The sequence below is a fragment of the Lissotriton vulgaris genome, chromosome 5 (genome assembly GCF_964263255.1).
Source record: "Lissotriton vulgaris chromosome 5, aLisVul1.2, whole genome shotgun sequence".
Taxonomy (NCBI): domain Eukaryota; kingdom Metazoa; phylum Chordata; class Amphibia; order Caudata; family Salamandridae; genus Lissotriton; species Lissotriton vulgaris.
The window spans coordinates 352,296,887-352,322,837 of NC_141693.1; the positions used below are offsets into that span (position 1 = coordinate 352,296,887).

General features: G+C 47.8%; 1 protein-coding gene across 4 annotated transcripts in view; it reads right to left on the minus strand.

Moving 5' to 3' along the window:
- Positions 1–25,951, minus strand: part of KIF17 (kinesin family member 17) — a 520,936-nt gene that overhangs the window by 458,992 nt on the left and 35,993 nt on the right. For all 4 annotated transcript variants that reach the window (XM_086921624.1, XM_086921625.1, XM_086921627.1 and 1 more), the window contains exon 2: positions 3,572–3,718. In XM_086921624.1, the coding sequence (XP_086777750.1) occupies positions 3,572–3,718 (147 nt within the window). The remainder of the gene's footprint in view (positions 1–3,571; positions 3,719–25,951) is intronic.

A 25,951-nucleotide genomic window follows, 5' to 3' on the forward strand; every position in this document is an offset into this window, starting at 1 on the left:
TTGTGTGCGTGTTTCAGTATGTGTATGTGTTTGTGTGCGTTTGTCTGTATACAGATGTTTGTGGGCGTGTGTCTGTGTCCGTATACAGGCAGCCTGCGGTGCTCCACGCACCTCTCTACCTTGCGTGTTATCCGGGGGCACAACAACAAAACTCGTAAACTCCACCTGCAAAACCGATCTCGATCTGTGCATAACAGTGAGTCATGCTTCATTTTATTCCCACTTCTCGTATTTGGCAAGGGTGCTGTTGGATTAAAACAAACTAATTTAGTGTGTTGTGTGGGTCCTTGTTAACGCACCCCTCCCTGCTCCATACGGAGTCTGCTGAGCCAGTCTAATATTACAATGGCCTAGTAATCGACCAACCCTGTCATGAGGACGATATGCAGGCTAGAGTTTCATGTAAAACAAAGCATTCTGGTACTTGTAGTGTCCTAAAGAGTCTACCCCCAAGGTGCTTATGCTATACCGGCTCAGACAGCCTCAAACCATGTTAGGCGTTCGATTCTCTCCCCGCCCCCCCACCCCTCCCTAAAAATGTAATTGGCACATACTTGAGACTTTAAACAAGCGTTCACTGGACCTTGCCAACCTGTTAGTGTTGTACTCCATCTACTGTTGCGAATGTGTATTTTAGAAACGAAAAAAAAGTTGCCTTAATATAGTAGCCCAGTTGCTTGGAAACCGAAGGCCTGAAAGTAGCAAATTAAGAATGCTTACGCCCGCCACCCCCTCACCGCCCAGCCTTTCAAGTAGATGTGGTCCGCAAAATGCCATCCCAGATGGGCCAGCAGCGCCAATGATTATGCCAGTGATCGATGGTATAAACAAAGTCATAATGTAAGTGGGACACTTACCAGGCATAATGTAAGTGGGACACTTACCAACTGTCAGGCCAGACTAAAACTACAGAATCCATGGTCTGTGGCAGGGGCGAACCAGGGAGGGTGGTAGGATTCCTGAGCCCCCAATCCCGCAGTGGCGCACTGGGGGCTTTTGTACTAATTGCAGTGTTTGATCTGGAAGTGCATGAGCGCAAATGTTAGGGAGCAACGTTGTAAAAACAAGGGCATGAAAAACTTGGATATTATCGAATAGTAATGTATGCAAAATACATGTAGCCTTTCATCCGCATGCGCATCACGCTTGTTTCCACACTAGTTGTTCCCACGTGTTATAAGGTCTGCTATTTCCCTTGTTGCGACCTGCCTGCTTTCTGGTCTGAAGGCCATTCTACCGCTACAAGCACCATACCTTGCTTTTTGTTACCACTTTTTCTATGTGATATATAATTTGGGCACTCAACATGGAGGATTTTAAAGCGCAGCCCTTGCTGACGACATTCTGATTTTCACAGAGGAAACAGATATAGAAATCCCTGCTCTTCTTAACAAGCATTTGCAATGCAATAGGTCTTGCATTTGCGAGAGTTTAAGCTATTAGCATTGCAAATGACAATTCCTTTTATTTGTTTTACAAACCAAAACATAAATAAAAGACATGGTCATTTACAATGCCAAAAGCTCAAACTTACGTAAATGCAAGACCTATTGCATTGCAAATGCTTGTTTCCTCATGTTGGCCATGGTGAGGAGGACACCACAGGTTGTACTGGGTGGATGGTGCTCCCTGGTCGCGGCAGCAGCTCCAAGCGTGGTATCTGCTGGGTGGATTTCTACAGGTTCACGGTGCGAAGGATGAGTCTGTTGCAGTCCAACGTGGGACCCAGACGAGGGAGGAGTTGTCTTTATATAATCACTCTCCAATGGGCTATGGTGAGAAGGCAAGGGAGGGACTTGAGCTAGATAGCGTGGGGGTCCTCGATGAGGGCCCGGCCGTTGAGAAGAGGAGCACAATAGGGACTTGTCCAGAAGGGGTTCTGAGATGAACAGCAGAATTCTCAATAAGTGTCCCCAAGACTTGACTGCCCTCTCCTGTGTCAAAGTAGTATAAAAGCAAGCTCCGGCCACGCAAACCCCACTGTTGATGCACCGACGGTTCATCTACGATCAGCCCCGCACCCAGTCACCTGCCCCAGCGCGCTGCTCCAGGGGCCTTAATGGTGCCCATGAGGGTGTCAGGTGCAGGGACCCAACGAAGGCCCAAAAAGGTGGGCTAGAGGTCCAAAAAGGACAATCCTGGGGCTCACACCAATTCCCCTTGCACTATGGGCGTCTTTTGAGGCACGCGGGAGCCGGAGTGCATTGGTAGCGAGCGGGCAACAACTACTGCTTGTTGAAGGGTGTGGAATGCATGAGCCCGTCGCGTGATCAACACTCTCAGTGGCGCTGGACGTGGGTGGTGCCGCTATTACCCCCGCAGGCCGCCGCAAACGTGGGGTGTAGCCTTGGGGCCCAGTGCTGTGATAGCTAGGCCGCAGAGCAGCGCTCTCGATTTTCGGGCTGCTCAGCTCCGCCTCGCTTCAGTCCAGCGCGCCTTGCTCAAAGGGTGGGCTCCTCCTTCTTCCAAGCCCGAGATACGCTCCTTGTGCTGGGGGGGTTTGAGAAGTGGCTGTTGCAGAGTCACAATCGGTGGAGCGGCTAAGGACGATCAGGCGGGTGCCCTACGCAAATCACCCCGCAGCATCACCCGGGCACCACCTCCCAGTGTTCGCAGCGCGCAGCTGACCGTTAACTGCAAAGCGCTGCAGTCTCTGAAGTCCGGGGCCGCCTCGGTCTCGCGGTGCCCGAGAAGGATCTCCACCACGTTCCTAATGCAGAATTGGGGGCCCAGGTAGACTCCTCTTCTACGAGCGCCGCGTCATCCTCTGTCTTGCCAGTCTCTCGCCCCACTCACCCCCTGCTTGTTGGGCGCCTGCCGGGGAGGAGCGCACTTGATTTTTGCACCTCGGCTTGTCCTCACTGCTGCCAGGTACGCGCTGACCGCGGGAGCGGCGCTCACCTCCGTCCGTGCCGGAGGCGCTCAGCACTCTTGGCGTGTTCCAAACGGAGGTCTACTGCTGTCTTCGTGCCGCCCCGACGACTCTCTAGACAAGCGGAGCCACACGTCGCTGCCCTCAGTAGTTCAGCACCAAGGCGCCATGTTGCGCGGGATCACCAGAGCCCGACAGGTCAGCCGTGGGTTATCTCAGACAACTGTTGGCCCGTTAAAGCTTTATTTCTGGTTGCCGCTGGATCCCCACTATCAACGCCACCACTTTCAGTGCGTTGTAGGGGACTGCATGCAGAGAAAAACTAGGGGCGAAGGGCCACGGCGGGGAGCCTCAGCACTCCACGTCTGGTCAGGTCGCCATCTTGGCCACGCCCCTTCTACAACTTTTTTTTAAATGTATGCTCTACTCAAAAAATGCCTACTCCCCCTTTGTTAATTATGGTTTAAATTACCTCAGCCCATGCTTCTTTTACTTCTGTTTCTACAACTCATTGTACAGCCCTCTGAAATCTGGATAGGTGGAGTTTGCTCTAAAGCAGACAGTATATTACTAAAATAAATAAGAAGACTAGCATATGTTATGTGATGGGAATTGAAAGCAGTACGAGATAGAAACTGATAAAAAAAACTGCTTCTGAAGAAACAGCTGAATAATTTAGTTCTGATAATCCATACTCACCTGGATGCTTTCAAAGATGTGTTCAAAGGCTCGTGGAATGATGCCTCTCTGTGAAGGTGGATCTGGGATCCCCTGCATGCTGAACGACTTCCCACTCCCCGTCTGTCCATAGGCAAAGATGGTGCCGTTGTAGCCCTCAGTGACACCCTGTGATGGAATGTGGAATATCAAAGTGCTAAGTTATTGGTGTACAACGCAGTCGCTAATTATTTCACACAACAATGATCCAAAGAGAGAATGTATTGACGTTCCATCATCTGCCATGGCAATATCGGTAAACATCACATAAGGTAGCTTCAAATAAAACGTTAATTCATGAACCCTTAGGCATATCAACAGCTCCTGCACTGAAGCAGTGTTTGGATGTGCTAATCCAAGGGGCCCCTCCTACCCAGAAACAAATCGTGCCTGATGCCGAACTCAGGAGTGATGCTTCACATAACAAGCATTTACAATGCAATGGTCTCGGCATCATTAAAGGAAGAGCTATTGGCATTGCTCATGACATTTCTTTTTTTTCTTTAAATCATAAACAAATGACATTGTCATTTACATTGCCAATACACAGCACTCTGCACTCAACAGCACACAGCACTCTGCACTCAACAGCACACAGCACTCTGCACTCAACAGCACACAGCACTCTGCACTCAACAGCACACACCGCTCTGCACCTGCACTTACTGCTCTGCACACTCACTCTGCATTCTGCACTCACTACTCTGCACTCACAACTCTGCATTCTGCACTCACTACTCTGCACTCACAACTCTGCATTCTGCACTCACTCCTCTGCACTCACTCCTCTGCACTCACTCCTCTGCACTCACAACTCTGCACTCACAACTCTGCACTCACAACTCTGCACTCACAACTCTGCACTCACAACTCTGCACTCACAACTCTGCACTCTGCGCTCACTACTCTGCACTCTGCGCTCGCTACTCTGCACTCTGCGCTCGCTACTCTGCACTCTGCGCTCGCTACTCTGCGCTCACTACCCTGCGCTCACTACCCTGCACTCACTACCCTGCACTCTGCACTCACTACTCTGCACTCACTTCTCTGCACTCTGCACTCACTACTCTGCACTCTGCATTCACTCCTCTGCACTCTGCACTCACTACTCTGCACTCTGCACTCACTACTCTGCACTCTCTGCACTCACTACTCTGCACTCACTACCCTGCACTCACTACTCTGCACTCTACACTCACTATTCTGCACTCTACACTCACTACTCTGCACTCTGCACTCACTACTCAGCACTCACTACTCACTACTCTGCACTCACTACTCTGCACTCACTTCTCTGCACTCTGCACTCACTTCTCTGCACTCTGCACTCACTACTCTGCACTCTGCACTCACTACTCTGCACTCTGCACTCACTACTCTGCACTCTGCACTCTCTGCACTCACTACTCTGCACTCACTACTCTGCACTCTGCACTCACTACTCTGCACTCTGCACTCACTACTCTGCACTCACTACTCTGCACTCACTACTCTGCACTCACTACTCTGCACTCACTACTCTGCACTCACTACTCTGCACTCACTGCTCTGCACTCACTGCTCTGCACTCACTACTCTGCACTCTGCACTCACTACTCTGCACTCTGCACTCACTACTCTGCACTCTGCACTCACTACTCTGCACCCTGCACTCACTACTCTGCACTCTCTGCACTCACAACTCTGCACTCACTACTCTGCACTCACTACTCTGCACTCACTACTCTGCACTCACTACTCTACACTCACTACTCACTACTCTGCACTCACTACTCTACACTCACTACTCACTACTCTGCACTCACTACCCTGCACTCTACACTCACTACTCTGCACTCTACACTCACTACTCTGCACTCTGCACTCACTACTCTGCACTCACTACTCTGCACTCACTACTCTGCACTCACTACTCTGCACTCACTACTCTGCACTCACTACTCTGCACTCACTACTCTGCACTCACTACTCTGCACCCTGCACTCACTACTCTGCACTCTCTGCACTCACAACTCTGCACTCACAACTCTGCACTCACAACTCTGCACTCACAACTCTGCACTCACAACTCTGCACTCACAACTCTGCACTCACAACTCTGCACTCACAACTCTGCACTCACAACTCTGCACTCACTACTCTGCACTCACCACTCTGCACTCACTACTCACTACTCTGCACTCACTACTCTGCACTCTGCACTCACTACTCTGCACTCTGCACTCACTACTCTGCACTCACTACTCTGCACTCACTATTCTGCACTCTGCACTCACTACTCTGCACTCTGCACTCTCTGCACTCACTACTCTGCACTCCTCACTACTCTGCACTCCTCACTACTCTGCACCCCTCACTACTCTGCACTCTGCACTCACTACTCTGCACTCACTACTCTGCACTCTCTGCACTCACTACTCTGCACTCTCTGCACTCACTACTCAGCACTCACTACTCTGCACTCACTACTCTGCACTCACTACCCTGCACTCACTACCCTGCACTCACTACTCACTACTCTGCACTCACTACTCTGCACTCACTACTCTGCACTCACTACTCACTACTCTGCACTCACTACTCTGCACTCACTACTCTGCACTCACTACTCTGCACTCTGCACTCACTACTCTGCACTCTGCACTCACTACTCTGCACTCACTACTCTCTGCACTCACTACTCTGCACTCACTACTCTCTGCACTCACTACTCTCTGCACTCACTACTCTGCACTCACTACTCTCTGCACTCACTACTCTGCACTCACTACTCTGCACTCACTACTCTGCACTCACTACCCTGCACTCACTACTCTACACACTCACTACTCTACACACTCACTACTCTGCACTCACTACTCTGCACTCACTACTCTACACACTCACAACTCTGCACTCACTAGTCTGCACACTCAGTAGTCTGCACACTCAGTAGTCTGCACACTCACTACACTGCACTCACTACTCTGCACTCACTACTCTGCACTCACTACTCTGCACTCACTACTCTGCACTCACTACTCTACACACTCACAACTCTGCACTCACTAGTCTGCACACTCAGTAGTCTGCACACTCACTACTCTGCACACTCACTACTCTGCACACTCACTACTCTGCACACACTACTCTGCACACTCACTACTCTGCACTCACTACTCTGCACACTCACTACTCTGCACTCACTACTCTGCACTCACTACTCTGCACTCACTACTCTGCACTCACTACTCTGCACTCTGCACACTCCCTCTGCACACTTACTCTGCACTCACTACTTCACACTCTGCTCACTCTGCACTCACACTCACCTTCTGCCTCACAGAGGGATGAAGTGAGCGCCGTTCTACTGGGCAGACCTGGGGTCGGGCGGGAGGGTCACCAGGGGCGCGCACGGCTTATAGAGCTATACCGATCAACACAATATTCTCCGGAGTGCCATCCATCTACCGCAGTAGCAGAAATTAGTTTGAAAGCATTGTCGAAGAATGCCAAAAAGCGCCTCATTTAGAAGTGATGAACAGAATTCAATTTTTAGAGCTCCCATGATGTGAAAACAATTTACAATGTACTGTGAACAAACTATTTACGAAGATAAAATATTAGTGAGATAGGTAGTAATCCTTATGCATATTGCCAGATAAGCAGGTGCACCAATGGTCCTCTACACTGGAAAGTCATTTTGAGGATGTAAACACTTCTCAGAAGACAATCTCCTTGACTACAGCGGACCTGCAACAGTGTGCAAAATGTCATGACATTTTGTGTTTATGTACTCTGCTGTATAGATATTTATTGCCCTAATTTCTTTTCAGTATTAGAGGATATCTTTGAAAATACAAGCCTATTATGGAAGTGGATAGAAATGATTATGATCATCGTGGCTAACACAAAGGTGCAGTGAGGAAAGTGAGTGGCAGATATCGCCACCTCATGGTAACTGAGTATAGTGGGCCCAGTGGTAGCTTGCACAGCCACGTTCTTTCACTTCGTGTCCAGACTTTGACACTGTGGAATGGGGTTCAAGTCCCAGCGTCGGCTCTCCCAGAGATTACAAAAAAACATGCTGATCGAAAGAAATAAAATTAAACAATACCGATTGGCGTGACGAGGATAAATCCATGTGCAGTGCACTGCCCCCTTGCCTTGTAGACACCGCAGCCCAAGAAAACATGATTGACGGAGCAAAACGGTGGTCTAATTGTCCATAGCCAAAGTATATAACAAGCTGAGGATCAACGGGCGTGAAAACAGCGTGGTGGGCGCGCACGTGACGCAGCGTGGGCGTGCACATCAGCTGAAGGATCGCCGGAGAAGACACCGAGTCTGCCTGATGCCATGACTGACCCACTGTGGAGGGAAAGAGCCCGGTGAGTGGGGGTAGAGGGGGGGCGGCAGAGAGGGAGTGGGCAGAGAGGGATGGGGTGTGTGTGTGTGCGTGTGTGCGTGTGTGCGTGTGTGCGTGTGTCTGTTTCTGTGTGTGTCTGTGTGTGCACGGCGCATGCCTGCCTGTGTGTGTGCGCGTTCACAGACCCTGGTCGGCGCGTTCACAGCTCTATCTCCCTTCAGAGCGAACTCCATAACAATAGGTCTCGATGCCGAGACCTAAAAAGGTCTCACACACTGTTATATAGTTGAATGCACCTTTAAACACTTTAAAGAAAAGACAAAAAAAGACCAAAAAAGCAGCTGTCTTAACCAAATAGGAATTAGCATAAACAAAATAATCAAGGTATAATTCTGCAACCAGAACAATAATACAGCTGGCCACCAGTTTCATGTGTCATGTATTAATAACCATGGCAGCCAACTGAACTGCATCTTGTCCCCCTTGTCTCATGCCACCAGCCTATCATAAAACTGTTCATCCAAGTAGTTGTATGTCACAGAGGCAGAGCACAGTACATTCAACAAGCTCTTCAAAGGTCAAAATCAGGGGCAGTTCCTCCGTTGGAACAGAGGAACGTCGCCCCACTTAAAATATATTAGCCTTTTATATTTCTTTCCTGTCCAAAACAGAGCGCCAGGACGGGTGTGGGGCTGCTGCTGAGCATGTCACGCAGCAGGGGGGGCTGGCTTGGCATTGTTTGAAGTGCGCATGTATTTTTGTCTGGCAGTCTTGAGACAGCCAGCTACACATGCACACTTTAACAACTCTAACCAAGCTGTTTTAAGACATAGAGTAGGCCAAAGCCTCAATAGCGCTGTGGAGTGCCTAATGAGGCCACTCCCTCCAATCAGGGCGCTGCTCTCGTGAGATCAGCGCACTAATGGTCAAGGGAGTTTCTGCTGCCAGTCCCGGTGGAGAAAATACCGGAGGAGGACGTTGGGACGCTTTCAGTAACTTTTTATTTTGTTAATTATATTTTGCCCGCGCACCAACCCCCCAGTAGAGGCAAGCCACCACTGAAGTCATTCATTTAGAAAAGCGCAGAGTATTGGCAATTTTGGAATTCTTATGTTATGTTATGGGTGTCTTATATAGCGCTCGGCTACTCCGAAGAGTGTCCCGGCGCTTTCTAACCCACAACAAACTGCAAAGGGCAGGCACAAAGGAGAAAAAGAGCGAGCAGATTACTGACCATAAAGCCACGTCTTCAGTCCCTTTCTGAAGGCCAGCAAATTAGATGTACTGCGAAGCGACAAAGGAAGGGCATTCCAAAGCTGGGGCGCCAAGCGTTTAAAGGAGCGTCCCCCCCACCCTTGCTTTCCTGACAGCAAGGACAACGGCAAGGCAGAGAGATTCCGATCTTAAGGATCTAGCCGGTTTGTAGAAGGCAAGCCGTTTCTGGATATATTCAGCTCCCACAGCATGGAATGCCTTATGCGCCAGCGTAAGTGCTTTAACCCCTTCACTGCGGCGGCTATTCTGCCGCAGTGCTAAGGAACGGGGCGGCCGCACGGCGGCCGCATGCTGGTGACGGAACCGCTTCGTCACCAGCGTCGGTTGCGCTGTGCTTATGACGGAGCGGTTCTGTCATGGCCCGCCCCGCTCAATGGAACGCTCAGCGCAGGCGCGGAATTCGCGCCGCGCAGGCGCGCCGAGCGGGCCATGACGGAACCGCTCCGTCATCAGCACAGCGGACCCGCAGCTGATGACGGAGCGGTTCCGTCATCAGCGTCCAAGGGGTTAAAAACAATCCGCTTCCGAATAGGCAGCCAGTGTAAAGAAAGTAAAAGGTCCGAGGCTCTCGCTCGGCGATGTAGGCCAAAAATGGCGCGTGCCGCCGAGTTCTGGACCACCTGTAGTCTTTGGAGTAGGTATTCGGGCAAACCCAAATATAAGACATTCGAATAGTCCAGCCTCGAACCAATAAGGGCCTGGACCGTGATCTTCCTATGCACCAGCGGAAGCAGGGGAAGGAACTTGCGTAGCATTTTAAGGAGGCCATAACAGGTGCCGGCCAATCCAAGGATCTGGGACTTAAGCGTCAAGCCATTGTCAATCTTGACCCCCAAGTTCTTGCCAATCAGAGAGGATGACGCGGGAGGGAACATGTTCACCGGCCACCATTCCTGCCAGCTTGGGTCAGACTGACACCCGAAGAAGAGCACCTCCAATTTATCTGGGTTGCACTTCAGGCTGTTTCGCTGAAACCATTCAAAAACAGCCCCAAGACACCCACGGATGCTCTCTCCGTCAAACTCAGCCCCTTTCCCACAAGTGAAAAGGAGCTGGGTGTCATCGGCGTATGACACGATCTGAGCCCCAAAAGACTCCACCAGCAACGCCAGAGGGGTCATAAAGATATTAAAGAGAGTCGGGCTCAGCACTGAGCCCTGCGGGACTCCGACCTCCAAAGGCGGTACTTCGGCCGAGTAAGGGGGGACCAGACCACCTGCCGGCGACCTGCCAAATAAGATCGAAATCAGCTCAACACCGTCCCTCTCAGACCGATCTCAAGGAGCCTGCTGAGGAGACCCTCATGAGGGACGGTGTCGAAGGGCGCCAACAGGTCTAACATTACCAACATGGCTCTTCCTCCTGTATCCAGCACTTCCTTGATGGCCTCATTGACCTCCAGAAGCGCCGTCTCAGTGCTTAGGTTGGTCCGGAAGCCAGACTGGGTGGAGTGCAGCAAACTGTGGGTTTCAAGGAAAGTAGAGAGCACAGTGTGCACAAATAAATAATGTTCAGACATTTACAGCTATGTAACTGCTGTTGGAAGCATCCAAGTGTACATCATAATGGCTCTGATTCCTCACATTACTAGTTCAATCATCTGCATATCCTGAGGGATAGGTCTGGTCTTCTGTCTAAAGTTCCTGGGTTAATAGCTACACCTTACAGGACAGCTCTGCTAAGAGATACTCATTTGTAACCAAAATGTAACCAGAGTAATAGCTGCTATCCGAGCTCTAAATATGGGGGACAGCTCAACTCATGGTGCATTCATGGGTGAATGCACTACTTCCTGTCTGAAGTGCTGACCTGTAAGCTCTGTTCTCTAATGCACTGACCCATATATCTGTGCAACATATGGGGTAGCTTTGCTGACAGAAGCACTGATGCCTTGAAGTGCACTCCTGGGACATTCAGTTAATCTGAGGGACGGCTCTACTGGGTGAGGTGCATACCTCTGACTGGTATCTGAGGGACAGCTCTGAGATATATGTATGTACCCTGAATATCTTTGTTATCTGGGGTACTGAATGAGATATCTGTGCAACTCAGGCATTACTCTGGGTCTCAGTGGAATGTTTGTAAAATCTGGGTAATTTGGGAGACAGCTTTTAAAATGTGAGCTGCACGTCTGTAACCTGGGTGTAACCCAAGGATAAACTCAGCGGTCTGAGCTGTACACCATCTGGGTAATCTGATTGTTAGTTCTGCTTATAAGGCATTGATCGCCCTCTATAACCTGCACTAACCTAGTTACAGCTCTCCCATCTGTTACAGTTAAGTGAATTGACGGATAACAGCTTTATGAGGTGACTGCCTCTTATCCAGGGGCAGCTCCTCTGTTTGAGCGGAGGAGAGTCGCCTCACTTAAAATTCCCCCAAACCTCTGAAAAATAAAATGGTAATTTATGACCATTTTATTTTTCTTCCCCGTCCCGAACAGAGCAACAGGACGGGGGCGGGACACTGGTGAATGACAGCAGAATGCCATGCAGCAGGGAGGAGGGTGGGCTGGTATGGCAATGTTTAAAGTGTGCAAGCATTTTTGGCTGGCCGTCTCAAGTCGTGCGCACTTTACACAGCTCTAACACAGTCCAAGACAGCTGGGTTAGAGCAAGCCAAAACCTCGACATCGCTGTGGAGCGCTGACTGAGGCCGCTCCCTCCAATTAAGGCGTTGCTCTCATGTTCAATGAACAAATTATTACCCTGAGAGGGAAAGGCTCACTTGCTCGTTGACATTGTTCCCACCATCATGGTACCTCCATTTGTAGTGGCTCATCTTTAATGCACACTGCTACCCCCACCCCCCCTGTTGCCCTTGTACACCTGCTTATTGTATTACCCTCCTGGGCACAACTGTCCCACATTCTGCGACCAGTACAGTCTTTTTTTTCTCTATCTCTACCGGATGTTGATATTGCAGTTATGTTCTTCCTCCCATCATACTGTAAAGCGCTCTGATATCCTTTGGGATCCTGTTCGCACTATATAAAACTTTATAAATAAAATAAAATAAATAAATAAAATAATTGCTGCATGAGAGCAGCGCCCTAATTGGTCATGGGAGTTTCTGCTGCCAGTTCTGGTGGAGATAAGAGGACCGGAGGAGAATACTGCGTCGTTCCAGGTAAGTTTTAATTTTTGTCAATTTATTATGCGCTCGCCCCCCACTCCTCCCTGTAAAAGCCAGCCACCACTGATCTAATCTCTGTTCACCCTGGGTCCTAGCTCTTCCTTCTTGAGGTGCATACCTGAGTATACGTGTATTTTAAAAATAACTCTGCTATCTGAGGCGCCTGTCTGTAATAATTGTACAAACCAAGCTAACTGCTGTTTAACATCTCTGTGATCTGGGAGCTAACGTTGCTGCTTGATGGACACACTTGTACTATCTGAACAATCTAAGTGCTAGCTTTTCCATCATACGCCCATATGTAAGAGTGCTATAACACAAGCGTTAATTCTACTGTCTGAAGCACATCTGTCACATCTACTCGAGTATCTGTACACGATGAGTAGGTCGGTCTATATCTTAGACAGAACTAACATGTGACATCATTGTTCTGCTACTGAGGCTTCTACTGAGCAGGTGTTGTGCAACAATGATGCACACTCACCCACATTATTCTGACACCATAGTGTACTCCAAAGGTAGTCAATACTTTCCTGTGTTGGCCCTGGCTCCTATAAGCTACAGCACACAAGGCTCAAGAATAATTGCACTAAGGAACTTCATATAAATAGTGGTACAGTTACATCTTGGCTCCCATTTCCACGCAAACGAGCACAGAGGGAATCAGCTTCTGTAGCGTCAGAATCTATCAACCTTTTGTATCTAAAGAATAGAATATCCATCAGCCTCTCGATTGCCACATTTTCCCTATCTAACACGGCTACCAGACCCAGTATTGAGGAATTAAATTCTAAGGGCAAGGGTGGGATGTAATCCAATCTACTCATCCCGCCCACACAGGATCAGGGTACAGATTAATAGTGGTCTCTGCCCCTGCCCTCTGAAAGTTAAATGTACCCTTCTGCATATTCTTATGGATTGTGTCTTTTATTTGGCAAATAGAATCAAGTTATTAAGTCCTCTGTTTTTACATATGATGCTCTCCATAGAAATAAAGCTGTGGAGCTATTGTCCGAAATACGTCATTTCGATGTGGGGGTTGGAATTGCTTGTTTTTTACGATCTGTAAAACAAAAATTTTATCATGAAAAGTAGTGAGTTGGAGGGGCGGTGGGTAGGGGAGCTAGGAGGGGGGTTCTTCTAAAAGTTTTTACCTATTTTAATTGTTAAGATTGACTTTTTCTTTAGAATGTTTTATGGACAAATGTCTAAATAAACTTGTTTCTGAACCTGAAACCAAGGCTCAAGAGACATTACCTCGACTATGGACCTCACTGTCTGCACCACTCTATGTGCACCAACCAGGAGGAACACCCACTATAAGCGACCATCTCAATATGCATCAGGTTAACTTAGGAGGCACCACCCACTTCAGCCTTTATATTTTCAGGTGCTGTCAGGCCCAGGCCTCATTCTGTCAACAATGTCAGCCCCTCTTCTGTAAGCTAGCAGCCCATGCCTCTAGTCTTCACACTACCAGTGCCCCTCCAGCACTGCCAAAGACTGGACGGAACCCTACCCACCGCAATGTCAACAACGGGTTCAACCACACAAAGCCCTTTGATAAAGTAGAAGTAAATCAAATACCTCACTACTTCCTCTTTCAACAAATGCAGCAAGTGCGTATTAATCTCAAAGTAACCATCAGACATAATTTATAGGCACCACATTACCTGAACCCACTGTTTTAAATGGGCCAGAACGCTCTCAGCATCAACACTTCCCTTTTTGCAGTTTTGATTATCACCACCCCTTCTCCATGCTGAGAGACAGGTACTGAACATAAACCGGAGTGATGTTGTCAAGTTTGTGCTTAGCTGTCAAGCCCCTGCCCACTCATGAATCTCATTTGTAAAAATGAATAAAGGTCCGTTGTGCTCTCTGTCACAGTACTATCCTTAGTCTTAAATATCTTTATTGATATCTGAAAAAGTACGACCACAACAATGCAGCCTAAAATTTGATAAAGTATAAACAACCCGTTTCTATGTTCCCCAGAGAAAATAAATCCCTAGCACAAAAAGTTTGTACAAGTGGTGTGGCTTCCGATCACGAGTGACTGGACTATTGGCAGTGGTTGAAGTGGGGAAAAAGTTGGGGACTGTGGGTGGAGAATCAGAGGGCGGTAAAAATCCAAGTAGTGGGTGAGTGGGCGGAGACAGAGGTGTGGCCAGAAAGAGCAAAAACATCCCAATTTTTTGTATTTGTTTGGTATTTCCCTAACCAGTTACAGCTTAGTACGTTATTTAATTCAACCAATGGATACACATGTTTATTTAAGGTTTAATATGAGTTATTGACATTAAAATATATTCACAAAGTGGGATAGGTATCCATCAGAGAATGCCCCAAATACACTATAAAGTGGAATCACGAACCATTTGTCTAAAAGCTATGCAGTTTCTGTCATCAGCACTTCTCCCTTTTTAAATAAGAGCAGTTCAAACATGAATGGCAAAATATCCTAGTCTGCAAATGTTTTCCACATAATTATGACTCCCCCATATTTGGCACATAATATAAAATCTGCTGCATAATCTGACGATTTTAACTAAATAATTGTAGCTCAAACAGAGACTTGTGTTGCTGCGAAATGGAAGAATTTTTACAAAGGCTGACTAGTCACCTTTCTCACTGCTGCATTTGTATGTTACGCTGGTAATAATGAGGCAAACATTCTGCAGCGACTGCTAGTATGTGTAAAAATGTCAAAATACTTAAGTATCAGAAAATGTACTGCATTACGCTTGAGCCTTTTTGTTGCTGCATAATTTAGTCAACACTGCAACATAATTTTGCCCTCCATTGCTGCGTAGTTCCAGCGGCCCCAAAGCAGGCAGCACATGTTAAAAGTGCTTGTGCATGAAGCAGAGAGACCAGGTGTAGGGAAGTGCCCCTTTTTGCATGGTTACCCCCCCTAACTTTTTGCCAGATACCTGATGCCAACTTGACTGACTGGGTGCTGGGATCCTAACCAGGCCTCAGCGCCTGTGTTCTTTCCCAGAACTGTACCTTAATTACGCACATTTGGCACAACTCTTGACCACCTGTAAGTCCTTTGAAAAGGTGCCCCTGGTACCAAGGGCCCTGTGACCAGAGAGGACGTCTGAGGACTGCAGCATGAATCATTTTGTTTTTCAGTTGCTTGCTGAGCCAGCGGGTGTGGGCGTGGGCGAGCCATGGGAGGGGGGGGCAGAGTGATGTGCACTGCTAACTGAGCACGTCTGTTTGGCCGACTGTCTTAGGCTGGCCAAACAGACATGCGCAGTTAGATTTTTTTAACCAAACGTATTGCACAGCCGGGTTGGAGAAAGAGCACAGACCTGAGCGAAAGTTAAAACAAGCCTCTCTGGCTAATCTCCACGCTGCTCTTATGCAGCATGAGAGCAGCGCGGGGATTGCACAGGAAGACTGGCACCAGGAAGTATATGAGCTCCGAGTCGTAAGGCAGCAGAAGCAGCATCAGGTAAGTTTTATTTTTTATTGTCCTCCCCCAACGCTCCCTACCCCCATTGGCCCTCTACCCGCCTCACCACTGTTAATATGCGTCGGCCGCCACTGGAAAGCTCCTGCCGGGTGGGAAGAAACTACTTTCCCTGCCTGGAAACATACTATGTCTAAAGGGTGAGCTCCCCGGGGCACAGTTAAAGAGCTGGCCTCAGGGGATGGGTTCCCCAGGGCCTCTCAGGCTCGGGAGGGAGCAGTATGCCTCCTCCTAATAGATATGTTTCTTGCCCCGGAGGATGGGGTCTCAGAGCCAATTTGGGAACAGGGAAGGGTGCTGCACAACCCTCAGCCCATTACAATTTATTTTGACCCCAGCACTCTTAATGCTCTGGAAGGGAGTCTGTGTGTCTTTTTAATAAACTTGGCCCTGGGAGAAGAGGTCACAAATCACAAAAAGCATGCCTTCTGGAACAAGATCTAACATCCTGCCAAAATTGGTGTAATTTTATATGGCAGTTTTTGCGGTAGCGCTGCCTAAAAAACTATATGGAAAATGTATAGGGTATTTTGTTTTTTGGAACTCCCCACCCTCTTTTTCTAGTTCCTCACCTACAGATCACCCCAAAACTTTCCATGCACAAATTAGTCAAAAAGGAGAATCTTTTTGGAAAGTTTCATGGAGATTCATTAAACAACAATAAAGCTATTAGCAAGCCAAAAAAAGGCTTTTCCTACGGAATGCTGACCTAATTATAACCACATACACAAATATTGTATGCAGCGAAGCTAGGAGTGACTGAGTATTTGTGTGTGACTGTACACACATATATATATATATATATATATATATATATATATATATATATATATATATATATATATATATATATATTCACTGAAAAAACCATAGGTTTCACACCAGTTATAGTTAGCTGGACATTTTACTCATACAAAACCAATGAAATTCCCCCGTTAATAGTTAGTTGTACTCACTATAACTCGTGCGCCCGCAATCCACTGCTGATGTCACATATTACATCATTCATGACCTGGTCAGTGACATCACTGATTACATCACTGATGACATCTCAAATGACATCACTGATGATATCACTCATGACATCATCCAGTGAATGGGGTCTGCTTTTATATTTAAATCTATACTACTATTATAAAGAGAGAACACAAACCTTTTGGCAAGGTAAACTCGGGAACCACAGCGCCAATCCACACACCCAATACATTGTTGTAATCCTCAGGGTGTGCAGATGGACATAGGCTATAGAAAATAAAAAAACGTACATTTTAAAATATAACTTACAAAAAAAGTAGTGCCCTGAAAGTAGCGCCGGCCGCGACGCTGCGCTGGCCGCAACGTACGTGATGACGAGAAGGAGCGACGGTGAAGTGAGGAGCGCGGGGAGGAGCAGCAGCTCAGGTGCGTCATGACAAGGAGGAGCAGCGGTGAAGTGAGGAACGTGGGGAGGAGCGGCGACTCAGGTAAGGCTCTGGGACACGGGAAATGTCGGTCGGGAGGGAGCCGGTGCGGAGGATGGCCCTGAACAAATGCGGCTGAGGTAAGGCTTAGGCTCTGGGGGCAGCATTTCAGGCTTGCGTGCACTCCCGCCCCGGCCGCTGGCCGCCACAACATTGTCCGGGACACAGACAATGTCGTGGCGGGCGGGGGCCGGGGCGGGAGTGCACGCAAGCCTGAAATGCTGCCCCCAGCCCCCTTCTGCCCTGGGCAACGCTGGGGCGGGCTGCTAGCATGTATTATAAATACATTACTTTGCATTGAAGAATCTATACTACTATTGGCAAGGTAAACTCGGGAACCACAGCGCCAATCCACACACCCAATACATTGTTGTAATCCTCAGGGTGTGCAGATGGACATAGGCTATAGAAAATAAAAAAAAAAACGTAAATTTAAAAATATAACTTTAAAAAAAAGTACTGCCCTGAAAGTAGCGCCGGCCGACACGCTGATGGCCACGACGTAGCGCTGTCCGCAACGTACGTGATGATGAGGAGGAGCGGCGGTGAAGTGAGGAGCTCGGGGAGGAGCGACGGCTCAGGTAAGGCTCTGGGACACGGGGCGGGAGGGAGCCGGTGCGGGAGGTTGGCCCGGAACAACTGCGGTAAGGCTCAGGGTCTGGGGGCAGCATTTCAGGGACACGGGACGGGAGGGAGCCTGTGCGGGAGGTAGGGCCGGAACAACTGCGGTAAGGCTCAGGGTCTGGGGGAAGCATTTCAGGGACACGGGACGGGAGGGAGCCGGTGCGGGAGGTTGGCCCGGAACAACTGCGGTAAGGCTCAGGGTCTGGGGGCAGCATTTCAGGCTTGCGCGCACTCCCGCCCGGACCCCGCCCGCCACGACATTGTCCAGGACACAGACAATGTCGTGGCGGGACGGCCCGGGGCGGGAGTGCACGCAAGCCTGAAATGTTGCCCCCAGCCCCCTTCTGCCCCGGGCAACGCTGGGGCGGGCTGCTAGTGAGTTGATATATAAATGTGTGAATGGTGGATTTAGTAACAGTGTCATTGATTGTTTCCTTGACTAATTTGTAGAGTCTCACTATAAATAATGTGTAGTTACTAAACTGTGTGAAAGTCTTTATTGCTTTGTCTTAATTACTATGTTAAAGACTATGGGCCATATTATCAAGATACAAATTAGCGATTCTGTAATAGCGATTTTCAAGAAATCGCTATTTCAGAATCGCTAATTGGTATGTATCAAGAAAATCGATTTTTTTTGGCGATTTCTTGATATTCCTTAATTGCGAATTCGCAAATTGCGAATTCGCAATTAAGGAATACTTTCCCATTTATTTCTATGGGCCTCCTGGCCGATAGGAAGGAATGGGAATGTATTCTCAATTTGCGATTCGCAATTTGCTAATTGCAAATTGAGAATAATTTCAAGGGTGCAGGGGTGTCCAAAGGACACCCTGTTGCACCCCTGAAATAAGTATGGGTGCATATGTGGTGCACATACATGCCCTAAGGGAATGTATGTGCGTCACATGGCACTTTGAAAAATGCTGAAATGTGCAATTTTCAAGGAAATCGCAACTTACCACCAACTAGAAGTTGGTGGTAATTTGCGATTCCTTAAGGGCATTTTGGATTTTTTTTTTGCTTCATACATTGCATTCAAGGAATCACAAAATTTGCGATTCCTTAAGTGCAATCGCAAAATAAGGAACCGCAAATTTTGCAATTCCTTATTTTGCACCCAAATTCTTTCATACATACCATTTTGCGAAAATGAGTTCGCAAATGCTGAAATTCTGCGAATTTCAGCGTTTGCGTACCTATTTGGCCTTAATACATATGGCCCTATATTTGTTATTGGTTTCTTAACTGAGTATTTGTATGGGTAAATGAATGTCTATGTGGTTTGGTGGGGGTGTGTGATTGCCCAAAAATGTGTGAATAGTTCATTCAATAGGTATATGAGGTTAAGACTAGATGTTATAACAGTTTTTTCAGTGAGTGCATAGGTTTATGGGTGTGGTGGTGATGAAATATTTCTCTCAATGGTACATCTCCATTAAACTTGAAAAAAAAGGCAGTGTATGTGACAGTTATATCTAATTAAGTGTGCTTAAGACTTAGTGATTGTATGAGTCACTATATGGATAACTGTATACTTGTAATAGTGATTTAATAACACACTAAGTGTGAGTTACTATCTATATAAATAGATGAAGTGGTATTTGTATAAGTGTGTAGATGAGAAAATGTAAGTATAATCAATTGTTTGCATAAGTCAGAAGGATGTCTTTATAAGTGAATACAATGTGTCCTGGTGTGTAATGTTGAAATAGGCGTACAAGTATATTTGATAGTGTTCTGTTGATTATTCACTGCATATAACACTGAATCTATAGGTAAGTGATTAGATGTGTGTATAGTTCTATGAATAACTGAGTGGGTGTTCAGAAATTTCTATTGGTGTGTCAATGGTTTCAAATATGGCACTTTCTATTTTACATTGAGTGATGAAAGATTATACTAGTGTGTGATGAGGTGTATTTGATTGTCACATGGATGATGTCATCAGTGATGTCATCAGTGATGTCATCAGTGATGTCACTGACCATGTCATGAATGATGTAATATGTGACATCATCAGCAGTGGATTGCGGGAGCGCGAGTCATAGTGAGTACAACTGACTATAACGGGGGAATTTCAATGGTTTTGTATGAGTAAAATGTCCAGCTAACTATAACTGGTGTGAAATCTATGGTTTTTTCAGTGAATTGCAAAGGTTTTTTAAATGCTAATTCCTAACTATAACGTGTGTGAAACCTCTGTTTTTTAAGTGAATTTCAAAGGTTTTTTAAATGCTAATTTTAAAATGTATCAATTATTATATTTATTTGTTATTATACAAATGTTCTACATTTTTTACAATATTTAAATTTTACATTTGATTTATGTATTATTATTGACTAATTTTGGATTTTTTAAAATAATTCTGGCCTTTTTTGTTGTGTTTTTAAAGGCACGCGCAAGGTGCTCGCACGCATGCGCGCAATGTGTTCGCACGTATGCGAGCACGCTGCACGCACTCCGCAAAAATTTGTTCATTCCAAAAAGTCATTTCTGTAAATGTAATGTACATAATAACCCAAGACATTCTGTGACATAACTATAAAAAGAGTATTTTTGACTTTTAAGAACCGTATATTAGCTTTAAAAGCATTTATGAAAATCGGGTAAAACGTCATTCATACTCGACTCGTGCGCGCCCCGGTCGCGCTGCGTGCGAGCTCTGTCTTCGCTCCCTGCGTGCGTAAAGTCATGTGACTTGAAAACAACACTTTTAATTGGTTCATAGTAGTTTCTTTTCCAAATCTTCAAACACCCCACCCACTTCCCTCACAAGCTGTTTCACTTTCCAGGGAGAAACATCTGCAAGGAATTGTTTGTGCTTTTCACCTTCTGAAAATGGCAGAACAGCAGCAGCCACAGCATTCTTCCTCTGATTCAGATGTGGAGTCTGTTCCTGAACAGCCACCTCCAAAGAAAACCAAGGAATCTTTCATTTGGAAGTTTTTCACATATCCAGAGGGGCAGAAGAAGGTTAATTACTCTAAGATAACTTGCAAAATATGTGATACCACCCTTTCTAGAGGTGATGCAAGCAAACATTTCCTCAGAGACTATGGTATGGGTTCTATATACCACAACAACTTGCATTACAACATGCAAGGCATTTATAGAGGAGACGGTGTACATTTCACAGATGAGGGGAACAGAGTCTTCCTCTTGAACTTTAGACTCTGCATCGGTACTTCTAAACACTCAAACTTGTTATTGAACTGTATTTTTTGGGGGGGGGGGGGGGTTTGCAGACGTACGCGCACTGTGCGCTTACCCCTCGATTTTTTCATTAAAAAAATGTTTTTGGGGGCCTTCAGGGTCCTTAGGGACCCCCTGAGAAGGCCTAGGGGGTAAGGGAGTCTCTACCCTGCCCCCTTTTCACGCTCTCCACTTTTGTTTTTGGCTCTCTTCTGCCTTGGAGACACAAAATGGTGGCCAACACTTCCTGGTTTCGACCGATTGGAATGTTGACAGACGTCTAACAGCAAATCAGAATTCCACTCGCGCACCATACGCGCACCGTACGCGCACGTTGCGCTCTCCTAGATATATATATATTTTTTTCTTTTGATTTTCTCAAGAACTATTGGAGGGATTTACACCATTTAAGCAAAAGCGTGAACTCGGATGCTCGGCTGCTTGGGGAAAGCTTTGAAAGCTTTGAAAGCTTTGAAAATCACACGCTGAATTTCGGTGCAGCGGTGAACTCGGATGCTTGGCTGCTTGGGGAAAGTTTTGAAAGCTTTGAAAACCACACGCTGAATTTCGGTGCAGCGGTGAACTCGGATGCTCGGCTGCTTGGGGAAAGCTTTGAAAGCTGCCGCTCGTGTAAGGAGTGAGACTGCGGACTTTGCCTGTGGCCATACCTGGGACTTCTACATTCACGGAGCCCTCCAGTAACCCTTCACTGTGACCTGGGAGCAATTGGCTCGGTTACCAACCCCGAGGGAGAGAGACAAAGGCCACCAGCACAGGGCGCGGGACTGCGAGGACCAGAAGTGCTTGCGCCGTCCACCGCGCGCACCTGGTTCCTCTTCCCGCCCCCTCCTCCCTCTGACCTTCCTGTGGGCAGAAATACTCCTCGCGGCCCCCGCTGGCGCGGGTGCCGCTCGTGTAAGGAGTGAGACTGCGGACTTTGCCTGCGGCCATACCTGGGACTTCTACATTCACGGAGCCCTCCAGTAACCCTTCACTGTGACCTGGGAGCAATCGGCTCGGTTACCAACCCCGAGGGAGAGAGACAAAGGCCACCAGCACAGGGAGCGGGACTGCGAGGACCAGAAGTGCTTGCGCCGTCCACCGCGCGCACCTGGTTCCTCTTCCCGCCCCCTCCTCTCCTCCGCTATTTCAGCTCCGCCCAGAACGCGAACGCGGGACGCGCGCGGACGAAGAAGCGGGCGAAGACCGGGCAAAGAGCGGGCCGTTCGAGGACTGAGCGGACTGGACTGGCAACTCCTCTTTCGCCCCGCATACCATCTCCAACCCCAATCCAGGACTACAAACTACCGCGACCCCTTCTCCCTCCCTCTCCCAGTGTTACTACTTTTCTCCATTTCCTTAAGGCATGAGCTCTAGGATGACTAGGAGCAAAGCCTCCAAAAGTGGCCACCCGATTAGTGGCCCTATGGACGACTTCATTACCCGCACTAACATCGCTATAGATCAGGAAATATCGAAACTCCAAGCCAGGGTATCCCTAGAGCTGGGTGCCGCTAGAAGGCTGTCGGAAATTATTGCCACTTCCAAAAAATCTTCCCTAGGCCCCATAGCTGCAGCTATCACCCCAGAGCGAACTACCATTCCCAGGTGTGTTGTCACACAGGTTGAGGTCCATCCGACCCCGCCCCCTCTGACTCTTATTCCACCTCCCGCCCAACTACCTAAACTAATCGAAGTGGGTGTACCCGCCACTTCTTGCACCCAGAATGCAAGCGCTAAATTTCCATCTCCGATGACATTTAATGCCCCTGGCGCAATCCTACCTAAACGGAAACACCGTTCTCGCTCCGCTTATTCGCGGAAGAAGGCAAAGATTGCGGTGTCTCATGATTTAGCAGGAATAGATGGCGTAGTCAGCACCACTCAGGGTGTACAGGTTCCTGTGGTACAGCCCGTAATGGAGGGGGGGGGGGGGTTAACCACCAAGTCAGCCCCTGAGCAGGTCACCTTGATTTCTGAAGATGAGGGCCCGCGGGTAGATGGTTTGGCCAACAACGATAGAGAATTCATTGATCTAGTGTGGGAAACTCTAAAAAAACTCCTCTCCCCTCTAGACCTCAGACTCTCAAGGATCGAAAATAATTTACTTGAAATGGAAAAGAGTATTATTGCTCTTGCCACTCTCGGCCTGAGAAGTCTTGAGAATAAGGTTGATCCAGACACTATTACATCACCTCTAGTTTCAACACTACAAGCCCCTCAACCTCTCCCTATAATCCCTACCACTCGCCCGGTCCCCAAACCAAGGACAGTGCCTGTGGATCAAATTTTAACTGGTACAAACCCCAAGGCCTCTAAACGCGCCCCTTCACACCACCCTGCAAATCCCAAACCTGGAGCCATCCCCAAAAATCATTCTGGCGACAAGGGCTACCAGCCTACTCAGGATCCCCCAGTCAAGAGCAACTTTAGAGGGGGCTACATTGACCTCCCACCTGAGGCCAATGACTTTGTGGTTGTCCTAACGGGTGTTCCTCAGATTGGTAACGACCAATATGAGAATCATTGGTCCTTGAAAAATAAAATAATGCATTGGCTTAATGTCAATAGACCAATTCCCAATGGCCATAGAAGTAGAGTCTTGATGGTACGTAGAACCCCATGGGTAGGTCAAACGAGAAAGAGCAACCCTGGGGATTGTATAGTTGTAACATTTGACGACCCTCACGCAGCACAGCATATATGCTCGTGGCCCTGTAGTGAAGGATCATCTGTCATCCCCAGGCCATTGTCCTTTTTCTATCCTCCACGCCCTACATATAACCAATTAAACAACTGGTCACTTGTTAACCACCAAGCTAGGAGAAGCCGCCCTAACAATTGTGTGGATCCCTACCCAAACTGGAACGGGTTCCCCACTTCAAATAGATTTGGAGGCCTGGAGGAAGTAGATTGACTCCCCAGGGACCTGGAAGCTGAAGGCCCCCCCGTTTCTTCTTGTGGTGGTAGGGATGCCCTAGTCATCGACCTCCCTCCTGACCTGGCTAGAACATCAAGCAGCCCATCTCGGGAGGGTGGACCGAGGACTATGAGCAAGGTCGTTCCAGTCGATCTGACCCCAGGTGATTCTTGCCCAGGTAGTAGGAAGGTCCAGTTGGTTCCCCTTCATACTTCTCCTCTGCCTCCTACACAAGCCATGCTAGCGCCAAACCATGCGTTGGAGGATACTACGACCTCTAACATCCTTCAAAACGAGCCCTTAGATAGTTTTCCTGCAGAGGCTGTGGTCTCCACATTCGAACCTGCCCACTCCGCTGTTTATTCTCCTATAGAGGCGCCAGTGCTAAAGATTTTAAGCTGGAATGTGGCAGGGCTTGTCCGCAACCTCGATAACCCAGAATGGAATGCGTTTCTTGAGCCTTACAACATCTGTATCCTGCAAGAAACATGGTCACAGGAACCAAAACATAGGGTAGGCTTCGCAACCTACTTTGTTCCAGCTCTTCAGCAAAGTGGATCTAAGGGCCGACCATCGGGAGGCCTTTTAATATGGGTCAGCATTGCTTTGGGCCTGAAAGTAAGTTCTAGGCCCACTAAATCTCCTGACCTACAGAGAATTTCAATCCACTGCGAAGGTGGGAGGATTTTAGAGGTTTTTAACCTCTACCTGAGAGGCGCTAGGAATGGGTCATCAAACCTACCATCGACAGGCCTAAGTAATGACCTGGCTGCTTGCAAAATTGACTCCTATGTTCTCCTTGCAGGCGATTTCAACTGCTGTTTCGAGCCATTGGCAAAGGAGGACATTTTGGAATCCTTCGACGAGGACACAAAAAGAGGAATTCCGATATTGACTCTTGATCCAATCCCAAAATGGACGCAAAGTGCGATAGACATAAATGCACTTTGCATGGAGCACAATTTGCGTTCGACGAATGGTCGTTCCAATTCGGATCCTGAAGGCGCCCATACTTACAACAGGACTGGCCACACCTCCAGAATTGATTTTATCTTGTTGAACTACAATCTTTGGCCTCTCCATAATGACATGGAGGTTATTGTTTCTACCGACAGCGACCATAACCCCCTCTCTTTAACTCTTATTTCCCCGTGGCAGACAAAGAAGCAGGATAAGCCCCCCCATATCTGGAAATCATCTCATAATGTTGCTCCGACAAACTGCAGCAGGCGCTTGAAGTGGGCTAAAGTCAAAGCAGACGAGGGCAGACTGTTGCAAGCTGGGGCCATTTTGTCTGGGGTGGAGTCTCAGCTCGATGTTTTATGCTCATCTAGCCTAAATGTGTTACCCTTATTTATAGAGACCATAGAAGTGCTGAGTGATCTGTTTGTTATCCCTCAACCTAAGGTCAGGTCTGCTGCTAATAGTGTCCCTAAGGCTGAAGATAAATGGTACTCTGCCAAATGTAGAGCTGCAAAGAAGGACCTTATCTATGCAGTAAAAAATAGGGACCCAGTGACCATCAGTTCCGCAAGGAAATCTTACAAAAAAGCGGTGGCTGAGGCGAAGGAGATTCATGAAAATCACTTTTGGCGGGAGTTAACTGAGGCAAGCAATAGGAAGGACTCTAAGGGGTTCTGGGATCTCTTGAGAGCAAGAAACAAGCCCATTGATCAGCAGTTAACCTGCAACATTCCCGGCGATGTATGGTTTGCCCATTTTTCCAAATTATACTCTGCTACACCGGGGGAAACTCCCCCTCAAGGCTCCACGATCTGCCCAACAACTATTCCTCTTGTCATCGTCGACTCCTTCACTACCCAGGAGGTCGAAAGGGCAATTAGTGGTATTGTTTCTAACAAGGCTCCAGGCCCGGACGGGATTCCTGGTGATCTGCTGAAGTCCCACCCAGCAGTATGG